The sequence below is a fragment of the Lemur catta genome, chromosome 19 (assembly GCF_020740605.2).
Source record: "Lemur catta isolate mLemCat1 chromosome 19, mLemCat1.pri, whole genome shotgun sequence".
Lineage (NCBI taxonomy): Eukaryota > Metazoa > Chordata > Mammalia > Primates > Lemuridae > Lemur > Lemur catta.
The window spans coordinates 29,168,199-29,184,127 of record NC_059146.1 but is presented as its reverse complement, the minus strand read 5'-3'; the positions used below and the strand labels follow the sequence as shown (position 1 = coordinate 29,184,127).

The window sequence follows — 15,929 nt, the reverse complement described above, 5'->3', positions numbered from 1 at the left end:
ATTCTGGTTTGTTTGCGTTTCATGGGCTGCGTCTGGGAGGAATGACGCGAGGGCTGTGGTGCGGGGAAACGGGGAAATGGAGGCTGCGGAGAACATCTAGATGTACCCCTTGATGGGGACTAACTTTGGGGCTAAACACAAGGCCTCTTGAGGAAGCGCCATACCTAAAATGGGAACCCTAGGGATGGGGAGTATTTTGTTATTTTTCGTAAACTTCCTCAAAGGGGCCGCCAGGTCCGCTCCGTCCAGGCCAGGAAAGGCGAACCCCTTTAAGGAGGTGGAGAACTTAACTGCGACGGGCAAACGCTCTGTCCAATCGACAGCAGCTCTGGGAACCTCTGGTCCAATGGGCACGCGGTGGGGGCGGGGTCAGGATGCAAACCCGGAAGCGGGTGCAGGCTGGCCGGCTCGTCCGGGGGCCATGGCTGCGGCGGCGACTGCAGCCGACGGGGTCCCGAGTCGGGGGCCTCCCGGGGAAGTGATTCATTTGAACGTGGGAGGCAAGAGGTTAGTGTGGGAGATTTCTGAGGCCTCACCTCGGAGGCCGGGAGAGGGTGGGAGTACCCTCGTTTCCTGGGGGGAAGCCCTGTCCATCAAGGGTTGCTCCGCCCCCTGCTGGAGGCGCCAGAACCTGGAAAAACGCCGGGGGAGGGAAGGGAACTTACGGGAGGGGGCCGCATTCCTCACTAGCTCCCCATCATCACTTGCATCTGCTTACCTTCCCCGCCCAGATTCAGTACCTCTCGCCAGACTCTCACCTGGATCCCAGACTCCTTCTTTTCCAGGTGATCGGGAGAGCGAGTTTGGGGCGAGGGTGGGGGTGGTGGTGTGGTAGGGGAGAGTGTGGGGAGACCGCTCCGGCCCATGACACCTGGGCTTTGTCCCCTTCCTGCAGTCTTCTAAGCGGACGCATCTCGACTCTGAAAGATGAGACCGGAGCAGTGAGTAGAGCAAGAGCTGAAATGGGGCGGCCGGTGGGAGGAGGGGAATGACCCCCACTCAGTCCCGCTCTTTGCCCCGTCCATCTTTTGCCCCACTTTCCCGCAGATCTTCATCGACAGGGACCCCACCGTCTTCGCCCCCATCCTCAACTTCCTGCGCACCAAAGAGTTGGACCCCAGGTTGGCATGGATGAAGGGGAGTCTCCCACTCTTTTCACCCCCAGAAGTCTTTTCTCCTGCTCAGAATGTCCACTTAAGCTCCAAACTGCTAAAATTCTCATGTAGAACCTTGATCATGTTAAAATTATATGTCCTCAAAATTCCTCACACACACACACACATTTTCACCACCCATATCATTATTTTTTAGAATCTTGATCCTGTCAGAATTTGCTACCCCTTGACATTCTCTGTGCAGTTTTGAAAATTTCCTCCTCAGAATTCTCTGCTCTCTCCCACACCCCAGACCCTGACCCCTAATCAATTCTTCTACCCAGGGGTGTCCACGGTTCCAGCCTCCTCCATGAAGCCCAGTTCTATGGGCTCACTCCTCTGGGTAAGTGGGGGCCCCAATTAGCATCCTTATTGAATAGAAAACCCTTCTCTAGACACGCCACCTGTCTCTTCCCCCTTTCTCCTGAAAGAGGGTGGGGTTAGAGCTGAGAGCACTGGATTTAGCCCTGGGTCTGAGGGAAGTGCTGGTATTCTTTGGAGAAAGAGATGCAGAGGGGAAAGGGGTCTGCCTCAGTACCCTCTAAGCCCCAGCTTGTGAGTCCTCCCATTGCAGTTCGTCGCCTGCAGCTGCGGGAGGAGTTGGACCGATCTTCCTGTGGAAACGTCCTCTTCAATGGTTACCTGCCCCCACCAGGTGGGCACTCCCAATGGATGGAGGGGAGACGAGGTGGGCTAAAGACTACGTTTCCCATAAGGCACACTCCCCTGGTGTGCCTGTACTGTGAGCCCTGAGACTTGGGAGTCGTAGTTCTCTATCAAATGCCTGGACTGATGCTGGGAAAGAAAGTAGGAAACAGCATTTCCCATGAGGCAATGGGCCAGCTAATTCCCCCTGAGGCTCAGAAGCCTGCCTAGAGCCTGATGGGAGTTGTAGTCCAGGTTTGATTTTCTTGTAGGGAGGCTTTGGAAGACTTGGCATTCTTTGCATGGAGGAAAAAAATATTGAAGAGAAGTTCCTGACTGTAATCCCTGTGACAGCCATGATGACATTTATTGTTACTTTGCCCTTTATCCCCACTATAGTGTTTCCAGTGAAGCGGCGGAACCGGCATAGCCTGGTGGGGCCCCAGCAGGTAGGGGGACGCCCGGCCCCTGTTCGACGGAGCAACACGATGCCCCCCAACCTGGGCAATGCAGGGCTGCTGGGTCGAATGCTGGATGAGAAGGTCCCTCCGTCCCCCTCAGGTACGTTCCTATCTTCTGGGAGAATGAGGCAGCTAGTGCGGCCCCTGTGACCCTGCCCTGATCCCTACTCTTCCCCTTCAAGGGCAACCAGAGGAGCCGGGGATGGTGCGCCTGGTGTGTGGACATCACAACTGGATCGCTGTGGCCTATACCCAGTTTCTTGTCTGCTACAGGTGCTTGAGGAGGGGCTGGCAGGAGGTTCTGAGCCCTGTTGATGGGGAGGGCTTGCAGTGTCATTTGCTGATGTCCCCCCAATCCTATAGGCTGAAGGAGGCCTCTGGCTGGCAGCTGGTGTTTTCCAGCCCCCGCCTGGACTGGCCCATTGAGCGGCTGGCGCTCACAGCCCGGGTGCCTGGCGGGGCTTTGGGTGAGCATGACAAGATGGTGGCAGCGGCCACAGGCAGCGAGATCCTGCTGTGGGCTCTGCAGGCAGAAGGTGGTGGCTCTGAGATAGGTATGACCCTGGGCTTTTCCGGAACTCTCTGCCCTTGAAATTCTGTGGCCTGTTAAAATAACCCACCCCAAAATTCTCCAACCTGTAAGAACTCTCTGCCCCATTAGATTTCTTTGCCTCATTGGAATGCACCAACCTTCAGAATTCCATGTCCTGTTAGAATTCCTTGGCCTGTTAGAAAAAATCCACCCACATAAAATTCTCTCCTCCGTCAGAATTCCCTGCCCTGTTAGATCTCCTTGGTTTGTTAGAATGCTCCATGCCAGTAGAATCCCAGGGCCTGTTAGAATCCTTGTTGCCTTTAGAAATTTCTGACTTATTAGACGAATCTGTCCCCAAACAAATCTCAGTCCTTACAAGAATCCTCTGCCACCATTAGAGTTCTTTTTTGCCTTGTTGCAAATCTCAGCCATGTTAGAATTCATATGCCTATAAATCCCACACCCCATCAGAAATCTGGCGCATTCAAATCCTGTATAATTCCTGCTGGAATCTTCTGTCCCTTGAGGATTCCGCAGCCTAGCTGAATCCTCTGGGCTTTGGAGTTCTTCCTGCCACCACTCTCCTCCCCCATGAGAAAGGGTCCTGGCTAAGCCCTCCTTGCCCACTGCAGGAGTCTTCCATCTGGGGGTGCCCGTGGAGGCCTTGTTCTTCGTTGGGAACCAGCTCATTGCTACCAGCCACACAGGGCGCATCGGGGTGTGGAATGCTGTCACCAAGCACTGGCAGGTCAGAGTTCTGGCCAGCCTGGCTGCCCCCTTCCCAGGTTTCCAGAGTGTCCAGACCCAGGAAGGGGTTCCCTTCTGCCCCAACCCCCCTGGAGAGAGCTGGAGACCCCAGCAGTTGGTCCAAGCCTGAGGATGTCTGTGATAAAGGCCTAAGGAGCATCGGGGAAGCCTTCCTGAAGGAGGGCTGCAGAGCTGATATGAGGATGGATGGTTTGGAAAGAAGAAAGAGGATTCTTCAGGCCCTGGGTGGGGGAGCCAGAGAGGGGAGATGGTATAGGAGGCAGGAACCCGGAAGGAGACAAGCAAATGTCCGTCACTTTCTCTGTACCCACCCCAAGCTGTGTCCAAAATGTAAAAAAAAAAATCTACAGTGTTGTTTTTCTCCTACTAAAGTGTGAGTGTTTAGGAGAGAGAGGCAGAGAGAGAAAGATGGAGAAAAACAGAGAAATAGGCACAGGAAATCAGAAAAAGTTGACAGAGAAGGGTGGACAGAGGGAAACCAGACTAAATGACTGTGGTAGGTGAAGGGACGTAGAGAGATGGAGATGAATTAGGAGAATGTCAGAAACAGTCAAGAGGCCAAGAGACAGACAAAGATGCACAAAAGGGCCCACAGGAGAATGGGAACAAGACAGAGGTGGGAACAGGCCTGGAGCGGGGAGGCTGGGGAGACGCGGGTGGGTTCCGCGGGGGCAGGGGAGCGCGTGCCGGGAGAGGGCACCGCGGAAGCAAAGGCAGGGGGTCTCCCCGGCTACCGCCTGCCCTGCCCCCAGGTCCAGGAGGTGCAACCCATCACTAGTTATGACGCGGCAGGCTCCTTCCTCCTCCTGGGCTGCAACAACGGCTCCATCTACTACGTGGGTGAGCAGCAGCCTGCACCTGGGAAATGGGAGGGGAGGGACACAGGCTGGGACACCTTGAACAAACCTGCTTCACTCTCCCTGCCCACCCCAGATGTGCAGAAGTTCCCCCTGCGCATGAAGGACAATGACCTCCTTGTCAGCGAGCTTTACCGGGATCCGGCAGAGGACGGGGTCACCGCCCTCAGTGTCTACCTCACCCCCAAGACCAGTAAGCTGTGGCCCGGCTCCCCCACCACCCTGCTGTCACCCGCCAGCCCCAGCCCGAGCTGTCCCTCCACTTGAGTAGTGTGACCCAGTGGGATTTATAGGAGCAGGGACAGATTCAGCTCTCATTTAGTTATTCAACAAATCTTTACTGAGCACCCCTTGTGTCATTTAAGCACTGTTCTAGGTGCTTCCTCGTGGCCAGCCTCTCCACCAGGAGCAAAACGGGCCATGAGTAGTTAATCTTTATGTTTCTTTCCCATTTCTGTGGTTGGGGAGAACATGTTTATGTTTGTAAAACAAAGAGAAAGAGGACACATGTTTTGCAGTGGACGAAGCTGTGCTCTTTCTTGGGACAGTTTTTTTTGGTTTTTTTCTTGGCATGAAAATGCAGAAGAGGTTGATTTGGGGATTTTTCAAGATGTAATTCACATATCATGAAATCTACCATTTGAAAGTACACAGTTCAGTGGGTTTTAGTCTATCCACAAGGTTGTGCAACCATCTGATACCAGAACATTTTTATCACCCCCAAAAGAAACCCGCTACTTGTTAGCCGTAACTCCCCAGCCCTCGCTCCCTTCAGGCCCTGGAAACCACTAATCTACTTTCTAGCTCTGTGGGTTTGCCTATTCTGGACGTTTCATGTAAACAGAATCATATGGTACGTGACTCTTTGTAGGTAGCATTTTGTATTTAGTATTTATGTATTTTGTATTTAGTTTTCCACTTAGCATAATGGTTGTTTTTTTAGTGCTTTCTGTATCTTAAAATTTATCTTTACCTACCTTAAGTTACAAAGATTCTCCCCTGTGTTTCTTCTAGAAGCTTTATCATAGTTTTAGCTTTTACACGGAGATCTCTGTTCCGTCTCAAATGAACTGTTATATATGGCATGAGGTAGGGGTTACAGCTCATTTTTTTCTAGCAGAAATAAGTTAATACACCTAACTTCATGCCACATTGTCCTTTCTTCTATGTAAGCCCCTTTCTTATTTATTTATTCCTTTCCTGCCCATCTACCCCCCTCCCCACACATGCCACTCTTCTAGCGTGTTCGACACCTACCTTTTCATCTGTGTGTGTCTTTATGAAGTGAGTGTTGTGGGTGTGGTTTGGCATTTTCATAAATAGCATCGGGTGTATTATCTCAGTTGTCTCTTACTTTTTGTTCACCCGCCCTCAGTTTAGTGTCCGTCCCTGTTACTGTGGCAGCCCTAATCCACTGCCTTTGACGGCTGCACAAAATATTGAAACCACATTTTACCTCCCCACATTCCTTAAAATGGCCCATTAAGTTTCTGACAGTCACAAATCATTTCCCCCTATGGAAAGTTGGCCGGGGCTGGAAGCGCCTCAGACACACTGGGCGACATTTTCTTGTCTTGCTCTCATCTGTTTATGGGCCTCTTTCTGTGTTTTCCTGTCTTTCTCTCTAGTTGTTTCTCTCTCTGTCTCTGTCTCTATATCAGTGTGACTGAGATTCTCAGGTCCCCGTGTCTGTGTTTCTTTAGTTGTCTGTTTCTCCTCCCTCTCTTATTAGCTTTGTTTCTGTCTTAACTTCCATCTCTGGGTCCCTGTTCCTCTGCTGTGAGCCTCTGTCTCCCTGTTTTCCATCTCACTTCTCTTCTCCACCTTATCTCCCTCCCTCTCTCCTGGGTGTCTGACTCTGTCTCTGTTCTGGGTCTGTCTGTCTCTTTCTCTCTGCCTTGGTTTCTGTCTCTCTCTGATCCAGGCCCTCTCTTCTTCCTTGGCCCCCACCAGGTGACAGTGGGAACTGGATCGAGATCGCCTACGGCACCAGCTCGGGGGGCGTGCGGGTCATCGTGCAGCACCCTGAGACGGTGGGCTCGGGGCCTCAGCTCTTCCAGACCTTTACCGTGCACCGCAGCCCTGTCACCAAGATCATGCTGTCGGAGAAGCACCTCATCTCAGGTGGGCCTTGCCAGGGGACAGGGCTGCTCTGGGACAGTAATGGCAGAAGTGAGAAAAAACCATAAGGGAGACCAGTCTGGGGGAGAGTGAATTTATGAAGCCAGGGAGAATTATTCAATCAACAAACATTTATTGAGCACCCACTGTGTGCCAGGCATAGGGGATACAGTGATGAACAGGACAGGCCAGATCCCTGGCCTTGAGGAGCTGACGTTCTAGTGGGGATGGCAGACAATAAATAAATACATAAAAATGTAAATCAATGTCAGGCAATGATAAGGACCATGAATAAAAATGAAGCTCTGCGTGGCTAGAGTGTCAGATCACTGCAGATGGGGCGGTTCAGGGAAAGCCTGTCTGAGGAAGGACCTTTGAGCAGCGCAGGTCGGTGGGGACAAGCATTCAGGCAGAAGGAACAGGCTTTGCAAAGGCTCTGAGATGGGAAGATATTAGATGTGTCTGAGGAAGAGCAGGGAGCCCCACATGCCTTGAGCAGAGTGAGTGAGGGAAGAGAGGGAGGAGACAAGGGCAGGGCGGTGACGGTGATGGGGCAGGAGCCACAGGAGGGCTCCGAGCAGGAAGGGACATGACTGGACTCAGTTGTTCCCAGGCTCCACCTGGCTGGGAGGGGTGGACAGACTGTGGGGACAAGGCAGGAGCAGGGAGTCCAGGAAGGGGCTGCTGCGATGGTCCAGCCAGGAGACAGGATGAACAGGACCAGGGTGGGGCAGCGGACAGGGTAAGGCGACATAAGGCTCTGGAACAATTGTGTAGTCAGAGCCAACAGTGTTTTTGGCCCTTTTGAGTTCCGGGGAAGAAAGAATTCTCCAAAAGGGAACAATTCAGAAGGGGCTGAACCTGACACCTCTGAAAGGGGGTTGTCCTGGGGCTCGGGAAGGTCCGGCAGTGTTGATGCCGGTGCCACGGCCAGGCCTGACCCCCTGCTGTCCCCGTGCCCCTCAGTCTGTGCCGACAACAACCACGTGAGGACCTGGTCTGTGACCCGCTTCCGGGGCATGATTTCCACCCAGCCGGGCTCCACCCCGCTCGCTTCCTTCAAGATCCTGGCACTGGAGTCGGCAGACGGGCATGGCGGCTGCAGTGCTGGCAATGACATCGGTGCCAACTGGCCACTGGCCACCACCTCACTGACTTGCCCGGTTCCCACTGGCCCCCACTAACCCCATTGCCTGGCCCTCGTGGGCCTCACCCATCCACCCAGCTGACCCCCATTGGCCACCTAGGCCATATCCCCATTGACTGCTCACCCCTTTGACCTCCTCTGACCTCCACCTGACCCTTGTTGACCTCTACTGGCCCCTGTTGAACTCTGTTACCCCTGTTACCCCTATTCCTTCCTCCTGACTGCCCCCTGACCCAGATGCACCCCACCAATGTGCAGCTGATCACTCCACTGGCTGTCACAGCCCCTGTCTTCCCTGACTCTGCCCAACTCCAACAGCCTGGGGGTGGGACCTACGTCCGGGACAGGGTTCGTGGGGGGAGACCAGAGCCTTGGGGTCTGGAGGCCCAAGGTCCTGGCTTGCCCTGACCCCCACCCCTTCCTGGCCCAGGCCCCTACGGCGAGCGGGATGACCAGCAAGTGTTCATCCAGAAGGTGGTGCCCAGCGCCAGCCAGCTCTTCGTGCGTCTTTCGTCTACCGGGCAGCGGTGAGGACTGTCCTGTCAAACAGAGAGTGGTCAGGGGAGCAGGCAAGCGACCAGCCAGGTCATTGAGGCCAGAAAGGGGTCCTAGCCAAGGGGCAGTGAAAGAGCAAAGGCTGGGAAGGAGGACAGGCTTTATGGGTTTGGGGCTGGAGGTGTCAAAGGTGTGACAAGCGTGGGTGGGAGTGAAGAAGCTGCCCCTGTGCCAGGTCTCGGACAGAGACAGCCCAGTGCAGTCAGGCCTGGGGTGGGGGCATGGGCAGAGGGGTTGGGGTGGGATGGGGGGGCAGGAAGCCCAGAGGAGGTGCTCGCTCCAGCTGGGAAGGGAGCCTGGGAGGATTTTCTTGAAGAGGGAACTTTGAACAGAGACCTGGAGGATACATAGGAAGGAACAGAGAAGAGGGGGAAAGGGGTGTAGCAGGCTGAGGGAACAGCATGTGCAAAGGCAGGGAAGGGCCAAATGCGTGAGGAGGGACGTGCCTTGAGGTCCTGGGCTGGAGCGCAGGACTGTGGGTGTGGGCGGGGCCTTGTCCGTTGAGAGCCTTTGCTGAGAGCTGAGCCTTTGCCCTGAGTGCCCTGGGGAGCCGTGGCCACTGTGCGGGGCATGACCAGCAGGTGAGAGAGGAGGCTGGGAGCCCAGGCAGGAGGCTGGGACAGGTGCCTGGTGAGAGAGGGCAGGAGGGAGTCTGGGAGAGGTGTGAGGAGGCTGACAGGAGCCAGGAAGCCCCAAGGGCACAACTTGGGCCTTCCCTGGGATGGGACAGGGAAGAACAGATTTGGGGAGAATTCTGAGGCCCCAATGGGACACAGGTGGAATCAGGGATGTCCAAGAGGTACTGGACCTCTGAGACTGGAACTCAAGAAGAAAGCAGGTTGGGGTGGATAAGGATGGGGAAGGCCACTGCAGGGGCCAGAGCTGAAGCCACAGTGCAGGGACTGTGATCAGGAAGGGCGACCCTCCCCGCTTGCACCCCCAGGGTGTGCTCCGTGCGCTCGGTGGACGGCTCGCCCACAACCGCCTTCACGGTGCTCGAGTGTGAGGGTTCCCGGCGGCTCGGCTCCAGGCCTCGGCGCTACCTGCTCACGGGCCAGGCCAATGGCAGCCTGGCCATGTGGGACCTGACCACCGCCATGGACGGCCTCGGTCAGGCCCCTGGTACGCCCGCCCCGCCTCAATCTGGTCCCATCACGACCTCTGTTCCTGAGCCCTTGCCCTCTGACCCTTCTCTGCCCTCCAACCCCTGTCTCTTACCCTCTGGCCCCAGTCCATTGATCTCTGCACTCCTTCTATCTGAGCCCTTGATGCTTGCACTGCGACCCCTGTCCCTTGCCCTGTGACCTGTCTCACCCCCTGACCCTGCCTCCTTGTCCCCCCAGCAGGTGGCCTGACAGAGGAAGAGCTGATGGAGCAGCTGGAGCAGTGCGAGCTGGCCCCACTGGCTCCCTCGCGGGGCTCTCTCCCCAACCCCTCGCCCCGAACCTCTCTCACCAGGTAGCTACAACTCCACTGCCCTTCTGCTCAGTGGGGGAGAGGGGACAACTTGGTGTTCTTGGGGGTGGGAGCCCAGCTGCCCCGTGATCATCTGCATTGACATTCCTCACCCCCTCAGTCTCCACTCAGCCTCCAGCAACACCTCCCTGTCTGGCCACCGTGGGAGCCCGAGTCCCCCACAGGCTGAGGCCCGGCGCCGTGGTGGAGGCAGCTTCGTGGAACGCTGCCAGGAACTGGTGCGGAGTGGGCCGGAGCCCCGACGGCCACCAACACCAGCCCCCCGGCCCTCCACGGGGCCTGGGGCTCCCCTCACACCTCCCAAGATGAAACTCAATGAAACTTCCTTTTGAACACAGCTGCCATGGTGCCTTTGGATACCCTGGTCCTGGGGGTGCCTCCCTATTTCCTGTTGGAGCCCTGGGTTCAGGGCCAGGACCTCCTTGGAGTCACTGTTACTAGGTCCCTACCTTCCCTCTTTTCTAGAAGCCAAAGTCATCCTCCCCAATAAAGTCCTCACTGCCAACAATCTCTTGTATGCTTAGCAGGTTTTGGGACCTCCAGGGAAGGGGTTGGGGAGATGTGGGACCCAACCAGTTCCCTGGCAGTAAATTCAGGAACATCTGCCTCTTCTGGTTTAAGCAAAGAAAAGGAATGTGTTGGCTTACATTTTGGCTTCAGGCATGGCTGATTCCAGGGGTTCCAACACTCATCTAGAATATCCTTCCATCTCTCCATGTTGCTGTCCTCTGGAATGCATCATTCTCAGGCAAGGTTTTCTCCCTTCTGTGGCAGGATGACTCCGTGTAGCTCCTTAGCAACGATTCTGTCTCTAGCAGCAGCAAAAATCACAAGACTGATTCTCATTGGCTCGAATTGAGTCAGATGGCCATCCCTGAACCAATCACTATGGCTGACATGATCAAGGACTTCCATTGCTCCAGCTCGGGTCATGTGCCCTCACAAGCCAGGAGGTGGGGCCAGCCCCATGTGGGTAGAGTGGAGGAGGAGCTCCTGAAAGGAGAATCAGGACACGGTTACCCCACAGAGGGTTAAAAGGCTACGGTAGGCAGAAACATGGATGTTGACCTTTACGTTTGTACCCCAAACCTCACGACTGCAAACACCTCACCCCGCATTCCTGGCTGTGCAGTTCCTTACCCCTTTCCTGTCCACACCAGAGAAGGTGTGTGGGACAGGTTTGGCCCTCCCCAGCCTGATTTCCTTGGGATTCCCCCCCCAAATAATACCTGTTCATGTGGCACTTCTTCAGGGAGGTTTTCTGCATCTTTTCCTTGGGCTGACAAAGAGGAGAGGAAGTGGGCCAGACTGGGAACAAAGGATATTAGAATATGCTGCTTCTAGAATTCCAGAGTTTCTGGAATGCTAGAGCTTCTGAAACAGTGGAGAGGGGTCTAGAATCTTAGGAAATCTAGAACACAGGGATACTCTGGAGTGCTAATGGATTAACGATGTCAAGGTTCTCCCCTGCATAATAGAATCCAAACTGTAGAAGTCACTCACAAAAGGACCTGGAAAGTCACTGATTCTAGAAGAGGGGAGGGTCAAGGAGAGTTCATACCTGTGACTCTCCACCAGTAGGAATATTTTGCATGCCAGATATTTAGAATGCTGAGAATTATAAGATATAAAAAGGATCTGGATTAGTAAGAAATCTAGAGAATGGGAGATATTCTGGAGACTGTCAACCCTTTTAGGACACTAGGAGGTTTGTTTGCATTCTAAGAAATACATAATGGCAGGGGGTGGTCTTTATTATCAGGGAATCTGGAGCACAAATGGGAGACCTAAAAGGTGAGTGATTCTGAACCTGGGTGTTCTGGAATGGCTGTGAATCTCAAACTCTAGACTTCTTTTTTTCAGGATATTCAGAATGCTGCATGATATTTGAATGTTAGAAATTCTAGAATGTGGGAGGATGGGTTGGAATGTCAGGAAATCTAGAATATAATAGTGTTTTGTAATGCTCACAGATCTAGAATATTGAGGTCATTTTTTCCATGCCTGGGAATCCAGAACACAGAACACTGGTGTGTCTGGAATGCTGATAATTCTAGAAATAGGAGAGAAAGAGATCTGGAATGTCAGCAAATCTAGAACACTGAAGAGCTGGAATTTTTTTTCCATACTGGGGATAACACTGTGTGTGTGTGCATGGTGGGGTGGGAAGAAAACTTGTGGACTGCCAGGGGTCTAGAACTCTGAAGGATTCTGAAGGGTTGAAATCAGATTAGGCTTCAAGGGGTAACACAGACACGACCCTGGAGATAGTGACACTGATAGGAAGGGGTTGGGAGCTGGGGACTCTAAAATCTGGGGGGAGGGGAAGCCAAGACCGGAAGTTGCAGTGGTGAGCCAGAGGCTGTTGCCTAGCAACCAGCATTGAAGATGCCCTGGATCCCAGGCAGAAGGAAGAAATTTCGGCAGCGCCCCCAGCAAATGCTCCAGCCTCAGGGTAGGAGGGGGGGGGAGGAAGGGTCAAGGACATGTTACCCCTTAGGGCCATGTGAGCAGGGGTCTTGGGGGCCATACAAAGACAGGGACACAGAGACAGAGACATTGAGTGGGCAGAGCTGGGCACTCCATCACCGCGCAGGCACAGCCAATGAATGCCAGTGAATGGCGTGGTTCATGCCATCCTTACTGCTCCAGGGGCTGTGTGTCCCTGGACGATGGTGGACCCGAAGGTCTAGGTGTCAGTATGGGATGGAGGTATGGGTTGCTGTAGGTGGCAGTAATGGTGCGAGTGTGGCTGAGTGTCTCACCCTAAGGGGGGGGTGAAGGGGTTCCTCCTCTATCCTGCACACCGTCCCCTGGAAGAGGGAGCAGGAGTCGGGGATGGTGTGAAGCTGGATCAGTTGCTGTTCTTGGTCGGGGTGGGCCCTGCAGTGACGGCATGTGGCCTAGTACCGTGTGTGGGTGGACCCTGGGATCCACTGGGAGGCGGGGCTAACGCTACAAAACTGGAAACCTTAAGAATCAAACTGCTGTGTGAGATGGACCCTGGACCCCAGAAGCAGGGCAAACACGAACGGGGTGGGGCTTGACATCTCAAGTGTGGTGCCGTCTCCCAATTCTCTGTGGGAAAGGGTGTGGCCTGAGTCTCAGAGGATAACAGTGAGCCTAGGGGGCGGAGTCTGAAGCTCGGGGGCGGAGCATTGGGGAGAGGAGAGGCAGAGTTTGTAATTCAGAGAAAAGAGGGTGTGGCCTTGAATTTATAATGAAGGGAAGGAGCTGGGCTTGAGACTCTGAGTTTGAAGGCTGTGTTTGACGGAGCTCCAGTAGCGCAATCGGTTAGCTCGCGGTACTTATATGAGGGCTGTGTTTGAGCAGGGCTTGGAGCCCAGAATCCACTAAAGGGAGTGTGGATGGGGTTTAAGGCCCCCGGTGGCTTGGGGCTCCTAATGGTGGAGATTCTTAGTCAAGGAGAGGACTAGCACTCTCTAAAGTCTGCAGTTCTGGTGGTGGGAGGCTGCTCTTGGAAGCCTTTAAAGATTCAGGCAGGGAAGGGAGTCTGGCACCCAGGGAGTAAAGAGGGATGCAGGAGGGGCCAGAGCCAGGATCCCCTTGGGAGCGGAGTCTGTGAGCCAGGGGCAGAGCTTCTGAGGAACAAGCTTTTGCAGATGTGTGAAGGTGGAACTTCCGAAGCACAGAGCTTCGAGAAGGGACACATCCTTTGGGAAGGTCCAGTGTGAAGTTAAGCTCAGACGGGCGGGACCTGGGGCCTAGTGTAGGATTAGCTCTCCATCCCCAGAATCCTCAGTCTGTCGCGTGGAAGGTGGGCACCCATGGGGACTTCCAGCGTCTACATCCGCGAGGGAGCTAAATTCTGACCGAATTCTTCCAGAACTGTTAGCGGAGGGATGAGGCCTGCGAGAGAGAGTCCAGCTTAGGTCACCCTGCAACCGCCGCCGCATCCCTCGCATTTGTAAGCACCCCCACACTGGGGCCTCTGCTTCACAAGAGGGTTCAGTGAGTCAGTTTCCAGCTCCTGATCTGATTTCCCCTACGGCTTGGAGAAGTCGAGGCCGGGCGCCCTAGTCCCCGCACCTGTGCCCTAGCCCCTCCCCTACTGCCTCCCGATTGGCCGCGCGGCGGGTTCTGCAGGCGCAGGGCTCTGATTGGCGGGAAGTTCGCAGCGCGCGGCGGGGACAGCGGAGAAAGTGAGTCGGCCTCGGGCGGGGGCGGGGGGCGGGGCCGCGCCGAGCTGGACCCGCTGGACACGCCGCCCGCCCGGAGCGGGACTCGGCGCCCGACACGATGCGGCGGCCTGGCCCCAGGGGCCGCCGCCCCCTCCTGCTGGTGCTGCTCCTGCCGCTCCTTGCAGCTGTCGCCACCACCGCCTCCGCCGCTAGCGCCAGTCCCAACCTCAGCCCGGCAGTCGGGGTCTCGGTGGTCCCCGGCCGCCCGGCCAGGTAAGCCCCCGTGCGGCCCTGTCTTCCTTGTGCCCCCTCCACCCAATACATCTGTTGGTCCAGGAGGACCAGGACTTTCGCATTTAGGGGACTACGAACCCATTGCTTTGATGTGGGGATGAAAAGGCCAGGGTTCTTGGATTTATTAGGGGCCCCTATTTTGCAGGGGTTAGAATCGGGGAGTACTGAGATTTTTAGGAGAAGGAGTCCCCTCCATTGTGGTGGAGATGGTTAAGTCTCCAAGAACTCTTGGGATTTATTCGGGGAAAGATCCCTACATGGGGTGAAGCTTTGAGTTCTCCTAGAATAATAGAGATGGGTGGGGCCCTCGAGCTAGAACGGAGCTCCCCACGTTTCTTGGGGTGCTTAAGGAGAAAAGACATTGGGAGACTCTGGAGGGACTGTATGTGGGAGTTGAGATGTCCTGGTTTACTAGGTTTGGGGGGCACTGGATTAACTAAAAGGGACCGTTGGATTTTCTGATAGGAAGACGTGGACTCGGGTTGATGGCGGAGGGGCTGGTGGAGACTCGTGTGTGTATGGGGGGGGGAGTCCTCAGGTTTCGGTAGGGTTGGGGATGCTCTGGTTTCCTACAACTAGAGGACTCCAGGTTGAATGAAGTACCAGTGATTTCGCGGCGAGAGATCCAGGATTTCCTATAGATTTGGGGGTTAGAGCCACCCCTCCTGTTTTCGGGTGACGAGATCGAAGGACACAGTCTGCCCAGTATCCCCCGCCCCCAGCCCGGTGGCCCAGCGCTCCGTTACAAAGGCCCCGGGCTCCTCTCCCGCCTCGGTCTCTGGGAATGCGTTTAGTAACCCGAGCCGCCACGGGGGCGGGGCCGGGAAGGGGTTAACCTGGAGAAAAGGCAGGAGGGAAGACGGCGGGATTGGGGGTCCAGGAGGCTCTCCGCCGGGTGGCTTCGTCCCCCACTGGGCCCCACCAGTCTGGAGGGGGCCCACGTGCTGGATGTCCCCCTCTTGATGTTCCCCACGGCTTTTCTCTCGGGGCTTGAGCGCGCGCCTGCGTCTCTCGCCCTCCCCCTTAGCCTGAGTATAATGGACTTGTCTGGGGGGCCCCTTGATTGCGACGCACTTGCGCTGGAGCTGGAGGCTCCGCCACTGAGACCCTCTGGGCCTAGACATGCCTCCAACAGCTACATTCTTCATTCTGCTCAGTCGGGAAACTGAGGCCCAAAGACCAGGAGACGCTGGCTCCAGGACACACATCGCGGAAGGGCAAGAACGAGCTAGAACTCAGGCCTTGGGATTCCCAGTCCTGGACTGTATCCCCCTCCACCTCAGCACCCTGCTGGACCCACAGTCAAAGGGGAGACCTCCCTCCCCAGCTGCTGAGGTCTGGGGAAGTGGCGCCACCTGCCGGCAAGGCTCAGGACGGCAGTTGAGTCCCGGACGAGCGGGAGGGGCGGGGTTCTAGATTCGCAGACAGTCTGGCCTTAGAAACGCGCTTAAAAAATCTTGCTTCCAAATCATTTATTTTGCAATAAAATCTTACCGCCAAAACCACTTCATAAGACAAATACAAGTCAGTTTGCGGTGGCCTTCACCCTTCGAAAGTCAGCCGACTCGCCTCCCTTTGTGCAGATGGAGAAACTGAAGCACGGAGAGAAGTGCCTCAAGTTAGTCACACATCTATTTTGAGCTTCCTCGAGCCTCGTCTTGGTTTCCTCTCCCCTCATTGCCCTCCTTTGGGGAGTTGTGGGGCGCTAAGGGCCTGAGTGACTTCCACCCCCCTATTTATAGCGTTGCTGCTTGTCGCTGCGGCCCAGGCCAGA

At 55.3% G+C, this 15,929-nt stretch overlaps 1 protein-coding gene across 1 annotated transcript; it reads left to right on the top strand.

Annotated features, from left to right (window-relative positions):
* Positions 1–378: 378 nt before the first annotated feature.
* SHKBP1 (SH3KBP1 binding protein 1) lies at positions 379–10,227 on the top strand. The gene is made up of 18 exons (XM_045531963.1): positions 379–507; positions 732–785; positions 896–941; positions 1,048–1,121; positions 1,439–1,497; positions 1,729–1,809; positions 2,199–2,360; positions 2,443–2,533; positions 2,624–2,814; positions 3,428–3,543; positions 4,316–4,403; positions 4,497–4,613; positions 6,374–6,544; positions 7,508–7,663; positions 8,119–8,215; positions 9,187–9,365; positions 9,587–9,701; positions 9,820–10,227. Exons 1-18 carry the CDS (start codon positions 422–424, stop codon positions 10,049–10,051), a joined length of 2,115 nt encoding a protein of 704 aa, XP_045387919.1. The 5' UTR covers positions 379–421; the 3' UTR covers positions 10,052–10,227.
* The last annotated feature ends 5,702 nt before the right edge of the window (positions 10,228–15,929 follow it).